Source organism: Hipposideros armiger, unplaced genomic scaffold (assembly GCF_001890085.2).
Source record: "Hipposideros armiger isolate ML-2016 unplaced genomic scaffold, ASM189008v1 scaffold_59, whole genome shotgun sequence".
NCBI lineage: Eukaryota > Metazoa > Chordata > Mammalia > Chiroptera > Hipposideridae > Hipposideros > Hipposideros armiger.
Genome location: NW_017731409.1, coordinates 3,825,806 through 3,843,489, shown reverse-complemented (window position 1 = coordinate 3,843,489; position 17,684 = coordinate 3,825,806). Strand labels below are relative to the sequence as shown.

At 36.7% G+C, this 17,684-nt stretch overlaps 1 protein-coding gene across 12 annotated transcripts in view; it reads left to right on the top strand.

The window, feature by feature from the left end:
- The window catches only part of FUT8 (fucosyltransferase 8), a 205,621-nt gene that overhangs the window by 174,907 nt on the left and 13,030 nt on the right, over nt 1-17,684 (top strand). For all 12 annotated transcript variants that reach the window (XM_019641361.1, XM_019641363.1, XM_019641369.1 and 9 more), the window contains one exon: nt 15,002-15,248. In XM_019641361.1, coding sequence (XP_019496906.1) covers nt 15,002-15,248 — 247 coding nt within the window. The remainder of the gene's footprint in view (nt 1-15,001; nt 15,249-17,684) is intronic.

Genomic DNA, 17,684 nt, shown 5'->3' with positions numbered 1-17,684 from the left:
CTCATGGCAGCCCAGCTCCAGGTTGAGCTGTTGTTCAGCATCTTAGCTGTGGAGGGCAGTGTCACTGGCCCTCATAGGTGGGATCTGAACCGGGGCCCTCTGGCATCCCAAGCCAGTTCTCAACTGTTGCGCCACTCGGCCGGCCCTAGACTTTATTTCTTAAAGCAGTGTTAGTTTTGCAGGAAAATGTATTAGAAAGTAGAGTTACCATTTACTCCCTCCTCCTCTCCTTTCTCCTCCCTTCCCCGAGCTCCATGGCCCAGTTCCCCAACTAATAGCACTTGCATTGGTGTGATACATTTATTACAATCAATGAAGTGATATTGGTACATTATTATTAACTAAAGTTCATAGTTTACATTAGGGTTCAGTCTTTGTGTTATATAATTGTGTGAGTTTTGCCAAATGCATAATGTCTTATATCTACCATTACATAATCATAGAGTAGTTTCACAGCACTAAAAAGTCTGGTGTTCACCACTATTCACTTCTCCCCTTACCCCAAACCTCTGGCAATCACTAATCTTTATTCTGTCTCCATAATTTTGCTTTTTCCAAAATGCCATATAGTTTGAATCATACATTATAGACTCTTTTCTGACTGAATGCTTTTTAAAAAATAGTTTTTCCATGTCTTTTTGTGGCTTGACAGCTCATTTCTTTTTATTGCTGAATAATGTGTGGAAGGACCACAGTTTGTTTATCCATTCACCCTATTGTGAGACATCTTTGTTGCTTCCAGTTTTTATCAATTATGAATAAAGCTAGTATAAACATTTATGTTCAGGTTTGGCATAGGCATAAGTTTTCAATTCATTTGGGTAAATACCTAAGGGAGGGATTGCTGGGTTATATGGTAAGACTATGTTTAGCTTTGTAAGAAACTGCCAAACTGTCTTCCAAAGAGGCTGCCGTAGTCTGCTTGGCCTGCATAACAAACCACCATAGACTGGGTGGCTTAAACAACAGAAATTATTTTTCGCAGTTCTGGAGGCCGAGAAGTCCAAAATCAGAGTGTCAGCAAATTCGGTTCTTGGTGAGGACCCTTTCCTGGCTTGTAGACAGCCGCCTCCTCTCTGTATCCTCACATGATAGAATGAGAAAGCCCTGGTCTCTCTTCTTATGAGAGCACAATTCCCATCATGGGGGCCCCGCCCTCATTTCCTCACCTAAACCTAATTACCTCCCAAAGGCCCCACCTTCTAATGTCATCACATGATTAGGGCTCCAACATATGAATTTTGGGAAGACACACACGAATAGCTGTATCATTCTGTATTCCCAGCAGCACTGGATGAGAGTTCCTGTTGCTCCATATCCTTTCAGCATTTGGTGGTGTCACTGTTTTAGATGTTAGCCATTTTAATAGGCATGTAGTGATACCTTGTTTTCATTTGCATCCCACCAATGATCTATAATGTTGATCATCATATGCTTAGTCACCATCTGTATACCTTCTTTGGTGAGGTGTCTGTCTGTTCATATCTTTTCCGCATATTGTAATAGGGTTATTTTCTTGTTGAGTTTTAAGAACTCTTTTTATATTTTGGATATAAATCCTTTATCAGATTTTGATACTGATTCTTTCCTTGGTCATATTCAGTCTATTGATGATCCCATCAAAGACATTTTTTATTTCTAGTATAGTATTTTTTATTTCTGTCATTTCCTTCTGATTCTTTTTAGAGTTTCCATCTCTTTGCATGCATTACTCATCTCTTCTTGCATATTGCCCACTTTTTTCATTAGAATCCTTAACATATTAATCATAGTTAGTTAAATTCCCAGTCTGATAATTCTAAAATCTCTGCCGTATATGAGTCTGGATCTGATGGTTTCTTTATCCTTACAGTCTGTATTTTTCGTCTTTTGGCATATCTTGTAATTTTTTGTTGAAAGCTGGATTTGCTATATTGGGTTAAAAAACTTAAGTAGATGGATTTTAGTGTCAGGTTTTATGTTTATCTGGCTAGGAGTTAAGTTATGTTAACTGTTAGCTGTAGCCGTGGTATCAGATACTAAATTTTCCTCTGGTATCTTTGTTTTTGTCTCCCTTGTTTTTAGGTTTTCTTGAAGACTCCTTACATAGGCAGTTCTTTTAGCTGTAATGCTGTGTTATTACTCAGTAGCCCTGTTGATATGGTGGTATGGATGGGGGAAGGGAATTATTCTATAATCCTATAATTAGGTCTTTTAGTGATTCTGAGATGGGTATATCTCTTCCCTCAGGTTGGTTAGACTTTGGTAAAACCTCAGTACGGTAGGCTCTGGTAAAAGAGTTTCCCTTGAAAGCAGCAGGCCCGAAGAAGAATAGAGAGCTCTGTTGCAAATAAACTGAACTAATATGTGAAAATTCTCTGAAAATGAAAAAAAGTATATGTTTTATTACAGTGATAGTAATGATCATAAACAGCAATAACAAGATATGAAAATGTTAGTTTTAAATAATGTTTAATTTATTTTTATAGTTTATGTTATGTATAAAACTATTCTAAGTGAGAGTCTTATAAATTAATTTCATTGTCTGCTTCAGGTTAATATACAGTGTGAAACCTATAAAATTCTGAATGAAGGGAAAGACTTTGTTTTAGCAATAGAACATGCCTAAACCATGCCTAGCATTCATTTTCAATTTCATCAGACTATATCATGTAAAAATTAACTAGAAATTCTGATATTATTTAATAACTAAAATAGCTTCTGTAGTGTTTGTCACTCTCAAAGATAATTCTTTAAGCCCAGGAAACTAGATTCAGGCCCCTGGAAAAGTGTATAGTGAAATCACAAGAAAATAATAAAAACAAGAGTATTATCTTCTTTCCTGTCATATCCTATTGAGGTAGTATACACTAAAAAACTGGTTGGTGGATCTAAGGCAGAATGACTGTATATTTCTGAAGTACTTTTTGAAGCAACAAGAAGAATTGAGATGTTGTACAGATATAGCTTAGCGAGTAATTATATGATATTTTCCAGGTATTTGTTGTCTAAGAGACTGGAAAAAGTTCTTAAGTGAAGATAATACCTGAGTAGTATTGACTATTTTGTATCTTAAAGCAGTAAAACTAGTGATATTCTTAAATCTCAAAATTTACCCATAATATTGTGATTATGATGCTGAATGAGTAGGTGGGCTCACCTACTAACTGATTATTTCCTGCAGAAGACTGTGGCATCCCTGTTAATCACAATATTTTTATATTAAATTCATTCATTTAATTAAACACTTATTTTGTGTTTTCTATGTGGCTGGGATAGTTGTAGTTGCTGAGGCAACAGGATGACTAGGTTTAGGTTTATATTCTGATTCCAGACTTGTGGGGGGAACAAATATAAACAAAAACATAATTATAATACAACTTGGTAAATGCAGTGATAGAGATACATACATGGATGGTTCTTAAAATTGCCTTTTGTTCTGAGAGTTAAAATTCTAAAATTTTAAATTTCTGAAAGCCAAAAGTTTCCTATATACCAGTTATCAACTCCCCGCAGCATTTAAGCATTTAATAGCATCTATTTGGGAAATACAGCCCTTGCTGTATAGTGTTTGTCATGTCACCATACCTTCTCTCCTACACAAACTCTCTCTCTCTCTCTCTCTCTCTCTCTCTCTCTCTCTCATATTCACAGTTGTATCCTTTAGGCTGGATGTCTCAATAAGATTCTCTGTTGAGAGGTAATCTAATTTTGTGGTTGTGCACTCCAACTGGAGTCTGATGGGTTTGGACTCTAATTCCTTCACTGGTCATCTCTGAGAGTATTTGCCCTTTAGGGTCATTTTGGTAACTAAAAGAAATAACATTTACAAGCGTTTAGCATAATACTCAGCACATGGTCTCAGTAATATTAGTATTATTATAAGACAGAGACTCTAGCTTACATGAGGGTGAGACTAAGTTGTAAAATCCTATAGACTGAAGCTGATGTTTCCAAACGGGCCCAGAGCAATAGAGAAGTCAGTTTGCAGGAAGGAGAGTATAGCTGACCTGCACAGACCCTGTGGCCACAGACAGATGGTAAGCATTGCAGGTCTCCCATGTCCTGTAGTACACCTGAAACTAATAATAATAAAAAATAAATTTAAAAAAAAAGATACAGTTGTACTTCCTGCTCTTTGTTTCTTGGCAATTCCCTTGTATTCTTTCAGTAATTTTTCTCTTGAACTAATTTGTCTAGTTTTCTGTTTCTTGCAACCAGTCATCCTTGACTAACAGTTCTCAATAAATATTTTTTGGAGTTTAATATTGTTGAGAGGAAATAGTCATGTACAAGTTTTATTCTAACAAAAATCTTAACTATGTAGTACTAGCTTCAGAACTCCAATATCCTTTATTTTATGAGTTTTATATTCTACTCTAACCAAGCAAGCAGTATCAGCAGGCATAAGTAATATTCTGTTTTCTGTCCTCTTATCCTTTTCTTATTTATATGGTATAGCTACTTCTTATCTTCATACTGCAAGGAAAAGAAATAATGGTTTGTTGGTACACAAAGAAAAAGCATCCTTTAGAGCCAAAATGTAACATAATCTTATTATCTCGTATATGTTGTTTCTTGTGCATTGAAGCCTAAGAAGGCATTTTGGGTTATATCACTCATTCATTCAGTTCAGAACTCTGATTTACCAGTAGTTCTCAGTGACACTTTATGGGAGTTATAGCTACCATACATGATGTCAAGGTCCAAACATGCAGATTTTCCCCCAAACATAATTTCTGCTTTTTACCTTTTTTTTGAATAGTGGGTTTTATAAGAATTCTACCTATTGTGTAAAACTGGACTTTATTTTATTTCTTCTTTTTTTTTTTTTAAAGATTTTATTGGGGATTTGGGGGGAGGGGAACAGACAGGTAGACAAATTGCTGTTTTTGTTCTTCAGTCTAGTTGTGGAGGACGTCGCTTCACTGGCCCATGTTGGTATGATCATTGTGCTCTTCCCGGATGAGGCAGATCGGTCGCCGGTCATTGGTTGGCTGCTCCCAGCGGCTCCCGGCAGCTCACACCGGCTGCCAGTCGCTCACGCTGGCTGCCAGCCACTTATGTAGCTCAAGGCAGCCCACTGCAGCCCTGCTGCAGCCTATGCCATCGCCGGCGACTCACAGCAGCCCAGCTCCAGGTCCAGATATTGTTCATCATCTTAGCTGTAGAGGGCCAGCGTCACTGGCCCTCAATGTGGGATCCGAACCGCAGCCCTGCTGCTCAGAGCTGGCGCTCCAAAGCGAGCTCTTAACCAGCTGAGCCACTCGGGCCCTATTTTATTTATTCTTAAAGTACTTCTTTCAAGCAGCAACGAAAGGTCCCTGATTCTCAGATTTGGTGAACACATTCTTGGACACCTTGTCTAAATCTTTCTTCATTTTATAGGCTTTGAACATATCTCCTCTCGGCTTTCATCTTTTTAGATAGAAGAGAATCATCCTATTGTCATTTGGAAGCTCTCCATCCTCTTAAGTAATACTGTTTCTCTTTATTTTGAGATGTAGTAGTTGAATTGCACAAATTTATTCATATATAAACACAACTGTGATCGTCCCCTTTCATGTATATTCAACTTAGTAATCTATTGAATTAACTTAAACATTACTTTGTATCACCTCTAAAAGTCCTTTCTGTGATTTTTTTTAAAGCTTTTAGAAATTCCACTGACATGAATAAAGTTATAATAATCAAGGTTGGAATTTGTTTCTGAAAATATAAATACTTATAATTATTGTGTGATTCATTTTGGATACCATCAGTTATTATATGCTGAATTTTGGATCATATAATCAGGAGTAGATACTTTAATTGATAAGGTCTTCATGAGTAAATTGAAATTTGTTTATTTTTTTTTATTCCTAACTATACCACTAAAGAAAGTAAAGGAGGAAATATTTTTTGACAGAAGTGTTTTAGATTGCAAAATATTTTCGCTTTAATGTTTGATAGTTGAAAATAAGTATATAAATAGATAATAGGGAGAGTGATTTACAACTTTAATAAATCTCTATAATAACTTTGCTTCCGGATTCTTTGTTCTGAAGTACACTATTTCTCCTTCATGGAAAGCTTATTATATAATGATTAAGAAATAATACTGTTATAGGTTGGCTAATTCACATTCTGTCTTTACAATCAAATCGTGAAGGTATTATTAACTCTTAACTAAGAAGCCTCATAATTGTTTAATACAAATAATTTAAATTAGAGATAAGCTGTCATTAGCTATTATTTTTCTTCAGGGATTCCAGTACAAATCCAAAGTGACAATGAATGAAATTGTTTTGTTAAGCCACATTCACATCTACTAATTGCTTTATATGGGTACACATGATCAGTGTTTGAAGTTTATGTTTGTGACTTAATATTAAATTCTTATATTTAGTATGCACTGTAGAGAGAGATCTGGATTTTGGCTTCTTTTGAAACTCTAAGTTAATAGAGTAAGGATGGAGGTATATACTTCAAACTCTGGAGTCAGAATGTCTGGTTTCGACTCCTGTTTCTGACTGCTAGCTGCGTGACCTTGAACAGGTTACTAACTTCATCTGTAAAATGGAAATAAGAGAATACTCACCTCATGAAGACTTTGTGGATTAATTGAGATAATATGTGGAAAACATTTAATGTACTTGGCATATAGTTGGTGCTCAATAAATGTTAGCTCTTATTTAAAGTTGCTGATATGGAGTTTGGACGGGAGCGGGTGGGTGCAGAAACTGTTTTAAAACTGGCTTATAACAAGGCTGATTGAGAAGGAGTAAAGCATATGGAAAGAACAGACTGGGTCCTCATCCCTGCCAGAATCTTTATGATTTGGATTGTGGTAAAATGATGGCCTCTGATTTGGAAATCTACCAGGTAAGACTTTGTGGCCTATTGATAGATCACTGACTACAGATTGAAAAATATGTTGCACATGTTGGAAACAGTAGATAACCAACCTTCTTGGCAAGGGGATGACAAGTGTTTTTTTGCAAATTTTAGTCCAGGTTCTAAAGGGTGGGGTGGTGCTGTCCCTGATTTAAGCATAAATAAAAAATGTCATGGGAACCATAGTGTGAAGTATCAAATCTGTACAATGTATTATCTTTTTAAAGCAGTAACAAGCAAAAAAGCCCGCTTCTTACCACCTCAGATATCTCCTCTTTGCTCTGTTTGCTACATGTATCTTCCCTCTCCCCGCCTGTTTTCTTCGTTTATGGGTATCCCCTGCTCTTTTCCCAATTAAACCAAAAAGAGTAAAATGTAGGCATTTTTTGAGTAATGTCTTTACAGTCTTTAGCAATGCCACCAGAGGCTATAGATTGTAAAGTATTAGCTCTCTTTCTAGAGATTTAACAAAACCCAGAAAAGGAGGAGGGGAGAATCAGGTGACTTACACCAGATTGGCAGCAGCAATGACGTGACAGTAGGAGCCGTGGTTGGCACATAAAGCCATACCCCACCCCTCATCTTCTTCCAAGGTAGAAAGGAGGAGGCTGGTGAAGAAGACAAATTCTGCAGTCTGAGATGGCAGCAAGAGTTCAAGATGGGAATGATGGCAGGATGACTCTTGGGGCTGATGGTACTATATGGATTGATTTAGCATATAGTATGAGGAAGATTTGCTGCCCCAGCCTGTTGTCTATTTTATCAGCATTCTGTATAGTGCTTTCTTTAGCAAGGCGCTCCACTGGATTAAGTTCTCTTCTCTCCTAACATCCCACAAAAGTCTTCACTGTTTTGTTATTATTTCCTTCTTCCAACATGACTCTGTATTTTTTTCCTCTCATAGTATAGCCAGAATTTCTTGTTATAATTCTTTTATCTTTTGTTTTAGGATTGACCTTTACCTTATCATCAGGAAAACCCAAATTAGGCCTTCCTGCTTTAACATAATTGGATAACTTGCTAGAGAAATTACAAGTAGCTGTAAATCCAACATGAAAAGTTGCATTTCTGATTCTCCAGCTACAAGTCTGTGCTAACCACAGAGTCAGCTATAAAGTTCCCCCAAAGCAGAAGGGAATTCAGCATATGCCAACTGGCAGCTCTGTCCTGTGAGATCCTGAGGGCACACTTGCACATCAGTCACCACTTTCAGGGATTCTCAAGGAATAAAAGGCCATTATTACCTCGAGGTCTTTCCTCCTGGCTGTTTATTTCAAGGAGTCGTGACATGTGATGAAGAAATAAGAGGAGTATGAAAGTGGGATTGCGATTTTTCATGAGAATGGGAGAAGTGAGGTCGAGGGTTGGTTTTTTAGTAGATTTGATGAAATTAAGCCTTGTCTTTCCACTGATTTCCATTTCTCTATTCTCTTGTTTCTTGCCGATGAGATAAGCTATTCTAGGATTCTTTGGGTTCCTTTGGATTGGAAGGAGGTTCTAAGTTAAGAGAAGGCACTAAATTATTGAACAACAACAACAAACTCCCTCAAACCTCCAGCCATGGAGTTCTAGGGCCTATGCCATCTGAATCATCAAAGAAACTGTTGGCAGTTTCCCCTTTATGAGCAAGCTGTCTGAGGACTGTATGGAACTTTTTGGCAAAGTAATATATACATGTATATAAAAGCTAAATAACTAAATTTGTTTCAGAAACATTAAGAATGACTTCATGGAGCCTTCTGTGTAGTGATATGAAGCAAACAAATCACTTTTGGTCTTTTTTCTTTTGACACTGCTCTGCCTGCTTTGCCCTGGTCTGTGTAACTCACTGATACTATATTTTCCATTTGTCATTCTTTTAGTCCCTTTCTAGTGTTAAGTCTGTCAGAATATCGTTGAGGTCAGTGAACCATGAGTCTAGTTACCTTTGCAAGGTATTTCACTTTCTAGTAACAGCAGCAAGCTCCTCATAAGGATGCTATATAATCATTCCTGTAGTGTGATATGCTAATTCTTAAGAATGTTGCTAACACTGCACTATGTTTCATATGATTGAATTTAGAACTTCTCACTCAGTTGGTTGAAGGCTCCAAACTGGCAGTAATAACAGTCTTCTGAGTTGTTGCTTAAGTAGAATTCATATGGCAGGCGACAGTTGCTCATTCAAATTCAAAAATATATCTCCATCAGCCGCAATAGTTGAAAAACAAAAGGAAAATCTCCCAGATGTTAACTTTTTAATAGTGTATCTTCCCTCCATATTTTAAATGAGGACAGAGTTCACTCATTAAATGAGGATATAATATCAATGTCATCATTGTTAAAATTCCAAAGAACAGACCTCATGCATTTGTGATTTTTTTTTAGTGGCCATCTTTTGTGTCCAAGTAAATCAAGAAAACTCCCCCGTGCCTCTAGAGGTCTCACAACAGCTAGTTAACTTTTGGTCTCGATCTGCTTTTATTCTTGTCTCCTCTAACAAGTCTCAGAGAGTTTAGTAAGAATTTAACCAGCATCATATTTGACCACACAGAGTTAAAGAAAATGTAGATCCCAGAAGTCCAGATAGTCTTTGTGGATATCATTTAAGGATAAAAATTGTCTGCTGTAATATGAGCAGGAGGTATTGCTAGTTTAGACCACTTACTGCTATTCTGCACTTCCAGTATAGAACAGAATTTCCGTCACATTAGTGGTGATAATTCTGTGAGAACTTTCAGATAGCGTGGAGTTACTGCTCTTCAGTTTGGACATTGATTGAATATTTTGAAAAAAGTAAACAGCTGCTCATTGTTCTATTGCCTCTGGTTATCAGTATGAATAAGATTTACTTTAGGTGTATATCTTACATCTCCTATATCTAATATATTTGGGAATGTATCTTTGACTCACTGAAATGGGACACTTGGCTATATTTTTCAGAGAATGTGATATTTTGCCAAATAATCTCTTTCTGGACCAAATTAGAGCCAGCTTCTTGAGAATTATTCATCAGGATCCCAAGATAAAGAACTAACATTTTTTGAGAATTATGTGTCAGACATCGTGCTGAGCTTTCTCCATGCAATAAATTCAACCTTTGAATAATTGGATGAGCAAGGTGCTATTATCAATGCCATTTTCTAGATGAAGAAACTGGGGCGAAGTTAAATATAACTTGTTCAGGGTAACACAACTGGTAGTGATAGAGAGAGGATTTGAACACCAGTTTTTGTGATTCCAAACCCCTTAATCACTGTGCACGACAGGCATAGGCATTTGCCTTACTATGTTTGTTTGATGTCTCTCCCTGGTCTAGCCTCAAATAGGGCTGTGAGTCTCAGCAATTGTCTCCTTGGACTGGACGTGATGGCACCTAGCAGCCACAATCATTGAAGGCAACTCTCTTAGTAAGGGAATAAAACCTCATTCTACCGCCCCCTCTGTACTTGTTTGGGGGATATCTGGGCCTATGGGGGAATTGAGGGAAACCTCTTTAAGAGGCTTGAGTTCAGAAAGCAGACAGCTTTTTCTGGCTTAGTATTGCCAAAAAGTTACTAAGAATCCCCTCTTCCCCCAAGTGAAATTTAAGTTCCAGGTAGTGATGTCCTACTGGAGATTTTTCTCAACTGGCAACCCTGTTCCAAACCTCTTTTCCTTGACCATTCTGAGCTCTTCAGGAGAGTTCCCCCTCTTGGTTTTTTGCTTCTTTCACAAATCAGAGTGATAGCAGTTGCTTAGTAGCAGCTGAAGAAATAAGACAGTAAATGCAGAAAAAATCTATGGACTGGGACCCAAAATCTTTTCCACCCTTGAGCCATTTTTCATTATATCAGAACCTATTCATTCATGGTGGATGTTAAGCTTTCCAAGCCCTTTCTCTTGAGTCTACTGAAGACTACTAACTAATTGAGTAGCTCCAGGGCTAGTGTCTCTGTCTTACAGGGAATGATGGCAGAGTAATGCTTTTAAATGGGGCTGTTAAGAATTGACTAGCAGGGAGGATGGCTTCTCTAGAGGTACTTGCATGCAACTGTGGAGATTCTCCCTTTCAAAGAGCTAACAAGCCTTTTGAGTCTTATTTACTCTTAGCAAAGAGAATGACCTTATCAAACAGATTATCAACAAGAGAAGGTAGTCTTGAAAATGAGTCCCTGAAATAATCAGTAATAATCATATCAATTCAAGTTGAACTGGGCAGTCAATTGTGTAATGCCCAGGCTACTTTCTTTTCAAATGACTAATGTTGACTTATGTATGACTTCTGTGTATAAAACATTCTCTTGCTGGAAGGTTGATGCAGTTCATTTTTTATTTTTACAACACTAAAGTCTTAATAGAATGGCAGGACACTCTTGATTGATCAAAAGGGCCATACTTAAATGATTTAAAAATATGTATATAGGTTCCAGAAAGCAGAATGTCATATAAGTAATGTAGTAAACACTAGAGTCTGATTCTAGCCATTTTATTAGCTGTATTATCTTTGAGAAGTTCACTTAACCTCTCCTTGTTTGTTTCCTCTGTAAAATGAAGGAGTTTAAATTTGTGTTTCCCAAACTGAAACTTACAACAGATTACTAGAGATGATTTTAGGTGACATGAGATATGTTTTATCAGGCAGTTTCCTGATAAAACATTAAACATTGAATCACATAGTTGAGAAAGTTACTTCTTTTTCAGTCTTTCTGATTATGCCAAAGACAAAGTCTCAATTTGGTATCAAGATATCTTTAATAGTTCTTTAATGCTGGGTAATTGTTTGGGGGTAGAGGTGGAGGTGGGCAGGGGTAGACACTGTGAATCCTTCATTCCTCAGGAGTTTCCATACAAGGGAAATAAATTACATTCCTTAGAAGGGGAAAGAACAGAAGTGCTTTTTTGCTCTTTCTACCTTATTTCCCTTCCACTTTACAAGGAAAGGAATGTGTTATACTTTGGTGGGTTTGGGAAGAGGAACCAAACACATGAGGCACAGGCCTTTCTGGCTTCTCATGGTGTGGCCCGTTCTCAGAGTATGTGTTTTTTCTCCTCCACTTTGTAGTAGGCCTTGTTTGACAAACTCTGCTTAGGATTGCGTGGGAATTATTAGTAAACCCATGAAGCCAAAAATCCAAAAATATCCCTATTCTCCAATTCATTCTTATTGGTAATCAAGCTGATATTTTGATTGTCATTTTATTCTTCTCTCTGTTTCTCATTTTGTTTCAAACTCATAGGAGATGTAAGGGGAAAAGCAATTATCATCCATTAAAACCTCACCAATAATCTCCTTTTTAATAGCAAGCTGGCTTGAGCTCAGAGCCCTTTAATAAGCAATAGTATCTATATACAATTTGATAACATGGTTTTGTTTGCAGTGAAGTTACATTTACAGCTACCATCTATAAAATAAATTCACTTAAGTTTTGAAAAGTGAATTTTTTAAACATTAAATAGTACAGATGGACATGGTAAAAGCTTTAAAGGTGGTACATAAATGACTAAAGTTTTAAAAACATTGAATAAGATTATCTCCAGGATCTATTCCAGATTTAAATTGTTTTGAATGTGTATTCCAATAAAATAAAAAATGTTATGTGGTGGGGCCGGCCGAGTGGTGCCCTGGTTAAGAGTTGGCTTGGGACACCAGCTCTGAGCAGCAGGGTCCCAGTTCGGATCCCACATGAGGGCCAGTGATGCTGTGCCCTCTACAGCTAAAATGGTGAGCAACAGCTCGACCTGGAGCTGGGCTGCCGTGAGTCACTGGCAACGGCGTAGGCTGCAGTGGGACTGGCCGACAGCTGATGTGCGCTTTCGTGAGCTGCCGGTAGCCGCCGAGAGCGGCTGTCCAATGGCCTGCGAGAGACTGCCTCAGTCGGGAAGAGCGCAATGATAATACCAACATGGGCCAGTGAAGCGATGTTCTTCACAACTAGACTGAAGAGCAAAAGGACAGCAACTTGTCTGTTCCCTTTCCCCGATTCCCCAACGCTGTTCTCCTCCTCCAATTCCCCAATAAAATCTTAAAAAAAAAAAAATGTTATGTGGTAAACTAAGTAAAAGAAGGGACCTAACATAGCATGTACTGTGTTATTTTCTTTCATTTTGAAATGTATCATTATTGAGGAAGTTAACCTTTTATTCTATTCCATTTTTTCCATTTACAAATATAGATAACCTTTTCTTCATATTTTACATGGCATTGTAATATTGATATTTTTTTGGTAGCATGTTGGTGATGATATTTTATTTTTCTTTCACTGAAAGCATTCTAGTTCTGGGTGAGGTTTTTGAGCTGTAAATTTTGGAGGGCAAGAACCATGTCATCACTATATACTCTGCCTAGTACAGTGTTTGGCACATAGTAGTGTTCAATAAATATCTGAACAAATGACTGAATAACAAAGAATCAACAAAAATAAACTGAGTTCTCTGTCTTGAAGGTATAGGCATAGTTTTGTTTCTGAAAGCTGTCAGTAGGACTAGCTTTAAGGAAGATGATGCCGTGGGGCAATCAGAGGGTAATACTTTCATGTAAGTGCAGTTTGGAGCTAGTTACATGGAACATTTAGAATAACCTTATTAGGAAGGAATCACAAAAGGAAGTTAGCCCTATGAATTTTGCTTTTGTTTATGGTCATATATGAGAGGCTAGGGTCTTCCTTTCTTTCTCTTTTTGTCTTTTTATAAAAAATAACTACCTTTCTCCCTTTCTTGTTTTCTCTTTGATTCGTGTACTACTTATCATCTCCACATCAAGAAAAGCACCCCAATTTTCCTGGCCTTAGGGAGACTATTAGAGTTTAATTTAAAATGCAACTCACTTTTTCCCAAACACTCTTAATTACAGTTTCTTTTCTGATAAAGTTGCCCAACTCTTTCTTAACTGGCACCCTAGATGAACTGCAGTTATTGGTGGTAAATTTTTTAATTCCCATTTATTCATGCAACAAATGTCATGTTTCAAGGGCTTTGTTCTAAGAATCCTGTAATGAGTTTTACATATCAGAGAGAAAGAATATTAACCAGACGTTTTTAATTCTTAGTTATACCAACTGACTTTCTAATAACTATGCAGTCGATTTGAGTGATTATATTCCCAGATCATGTAATTCATTTTAAAACATTTTGCATATATGCAGAAAAACAGAATTTGAGGATTGTGTTTTATTCTGGTGAATACATTTTAAATGTATTGTAGGTTTATTCCTTGCAAGTATGTTCTTTCTTTAATGGTCCAGTGATTAACTGTGATTCTAATTTATTATGCACAATGACAGCATCTTAACTGGAGTTATTTTGTATGTTCAGGTTAATATTTTCTGTTATTGAAAATTTAATTCACATTTTATATTTGTGAAATCTCTCCACATGGTATCTTTGTGTCTTCTAGTTATTACTGCATGGTATTTAATATGTAAAGTAAACTTTAGGGATGCTGACTGTCACATTTTGGTTCTAATTGTATTATAGAATTAATAGATCAGTAACATTAATGATATATAGTGGCTGGATTCTGAAACTAATCATCATTGACAAAAATTAGCATCTAATCTCTGTTCTAACTTTAATGTCATATCCAGGTAAACACAGATTCTGTTATAATTGAGAATATAATAAGTCTACTTTGGCCAAGAAAAAAAAGACTTTAGAATTACCTTTGTTTTTTTTTTCTTCAAAAGATATAGATTCTTGGCTTATAATTGTAATCTTTAGGTATCTCTAGAGTCATGTGCTCTGTCATGAAACTAATGCAAGAGCCATTTGCTATGACAAGCTGGAAGCTTCAAAAACATTTTATTGTCTGATTAAAAAACAACAATTACAAAAAACAGAGCTTTGCCTAGCTGGCTGTGTCCACTGGCAACATGGGTATTCTCTGATTAGATACTTCGAGTGCTGGATACCATCTTTATCTGAGGTATGAGGTGTTGATATGGCAGCATGTTATGACAGAAATGAAAGGACTATGGATTTGAGAGGCACAGCAGCCTGAACGTGAAATTCAGCTATCACTTTTGTGCTAACACCTTGGGCAAGTTACTTAACTGCCTGTGTGAAGTGAAAATCATAATTGTTCATCAGAAGTTGCTATGAGAATGATGCACCCAGACTGAGTTCTTGTTAAATGGTAGTTGTATGAGGAATGCAGTGTGGTGATGATGATGTTTGGATATTCTCTCAGGTGAAATAAAAGACAAAAATGTGCAGGTGGTCGAGCTCCCCATTGTAGACAGTCTTCATCCTCGTCCTCCGTATTTACCGCTGGCTGTCCCAGAAGACCTCGCAGAACGTCTAGTTCGAGTGCATGGTGATCCTGCAGTGTGGTGGGTGTCTCAGTTTGTCAAATACTTGATCCGCCCACAACCCTGGTTGGAAAAGGAAATAGAAGAGGCCACCAAGAAGCTTGGCTTCAAACATCCGGTTATTGGGTAAGAATCTGACTTGCACCTCCTAAAGTGCTATGTGGTGGCAGGGATATATGCCTTTACAATGTATTGTGATTTTTACAATATACAGTTTAATTTTCATAGCTTCATCCAAAAACAGGTTCCAGAGTTCACTTTAGGCTACAGGGAGACCATTCTTCCTTTGTTCACTTAGAACAGCTGAGTCATCATACTTTGTCACCCTTAGTTTATTTATACATTCAACAAATATATTAAGCCCGTATTTCTGAAATTGGCTGTCTTTCCTGGGGAAACAAGCAAACAAGTAAAGGGAGTATTCTGGATCTTCTACATGACTCCTATCTTACCCTAAAGGGCCATGAGATGAAGCTGTCACATTCATAGCTTTTCGATTGCACCTTATTCTTAGGCTTCATTAATTGCCATTGGTCATTATTTTGCTTTTTTGATATTCTATTTTTTTTCTGTCCTGGAAGTTATTTTGAGAATAAGGATATCATTTGTACTATAAGATAATGTTAAAATTATTATTTTAAATGATCTCATGGCCCACTTGGGAGTTATAATGTACATATGTATTCAGCCGCATGCTTATGTTAAGGGAGATATATCAGGAAATCCTGGGAGCAAGAAAAATCCAAAAGAGCATATTTGTTCACAAACGTGTGCTCCTGTACACATATATAAACAGTTATGGAAGAGGAGTTTTCCTGGGTCCTGATGCTAGATTTCACACCATTGGAAATGTTCTTTGCCTAATGGAAAGAATACTGCACTGAGAGTTAAGAAACTGGGTAATATTCCTGGCTTTTCCCTAGTGCTGAGCCAGCTTACTTTATAGTAGTTTTAGGCTTTGATTTTTCCATCTATAAAATAGGGTAGGTAATACCTGCCCTAAAATGATGATATGATAATATAAGGATTTAAAAAGGATTTCAGTTCTGTGGGAAAATGCACTGTAAAATATTATCACCTTTCAGAAAGATTGATGCTTAAATAATTCCTGAAAATAGACTTGTAAGCTAGACTATGGCATTCTGTAGCTTATGTTATTTGTGATAAAGTCAGCTATTGATTAATATTGATACATGTGTTGATTCATTCACTTATTTGCAGGATGTTTATTGAATACCTGCTAGTGTAGGGGACAGAGATTAATTTTTTTAAATGTCCCCTTGTGGCTCATTACAGTGTATGGGATAAGAGACTTGCACAACTAACATTGTATGGGTAGAATGTGATAAATACTCTGAGAGAAGTATAAAAGTATTATAAGAGGTCAGGGAAGGGGAAATATACTTCCATCTAGATTAGAAAAGATTTCATAGCTGCAATGTTTGAACAGGATCTTGAAAGATGGAGAAAGATAACAGTATAGTAGTTAAATTACCAAAATATCTTTAACTACATTATCTCATCAATCTTGTAACACAGTCCTGTGAAATGGGCAGAGATAATTATTTTACAGGTGAGGAAATTTAAGAAAAAAATTTATCTGCCCAAAGTTCCAGAACCTTCTAACTTTGTTTGGATTTCCTGTAGTTTTACATATCAGAAATCAACCCTTATTAATTTTCCATTGACCATCCACCATATTGAAAATTGACCAAATGTAGAGAAATGAAGTACCACAGACAACTAAGTTATTTGCACATTAGGCAGTGTGCTGTAATGAAAGAGGGGTGCACTGGGATTCAAGAATCTGGGGATCCTACCTAGCTTCCAGCACTAACAAGTTATATGACTTGATCATTCTGGGACTTCATTAATCGCCACCCTTTCCTCATTCGTTTTTTTAAAAAATAAAAAACTAGATTAGATGGTATTTAAGGTTTTTACTAACATAATGCTAAACAATTAGACTTTTGTGTCCACTCACTTATTCTTTCATTCATTCATTCATTCATTCATTCATTCATGGTGTTTGGTGTGTTTGGTGCAATTGGGAATAAATAAAATCAGATTCCCTGCCTCAAAAACTCTTGATATTTAATAGTGAAAATCAGTGGGGTACACAAATAACTTTTACTTTTGTAAAGACTGGGTTGAAATGTATATAAGAGAAACCAGCCTCCCTTTGTCTTATGTTGTCTTTTTGTTCACTGACATGTCTTCAGAAGCATCAGTTTCCTTAAGTGTCAGATGAAAGAGTTACATTAAATGAAATGACTTCTAATATCCTTCACAGGTCTAACATTCTGATTTTTCCACAGAGATTTCACTAAGGTCCTCTGTCAAATTATTGATCCAGGCCTAATTTCAGGAGTACTTGGAGAATTGAGAAAATTGCTTAGTAGTACTCTACCATTGTCTCAAATGCTCTTCTTCCTTTTATTCTTCCATTATTACAGCTCTCCTTTGTTTTTATTTTTGTTTTCATAGCTTCCATTCCACTTCATCCCTTGAGTCTCAGTCTTGATATGTATAGAAGTTACTGACCCCTATTCCAAATGTTAG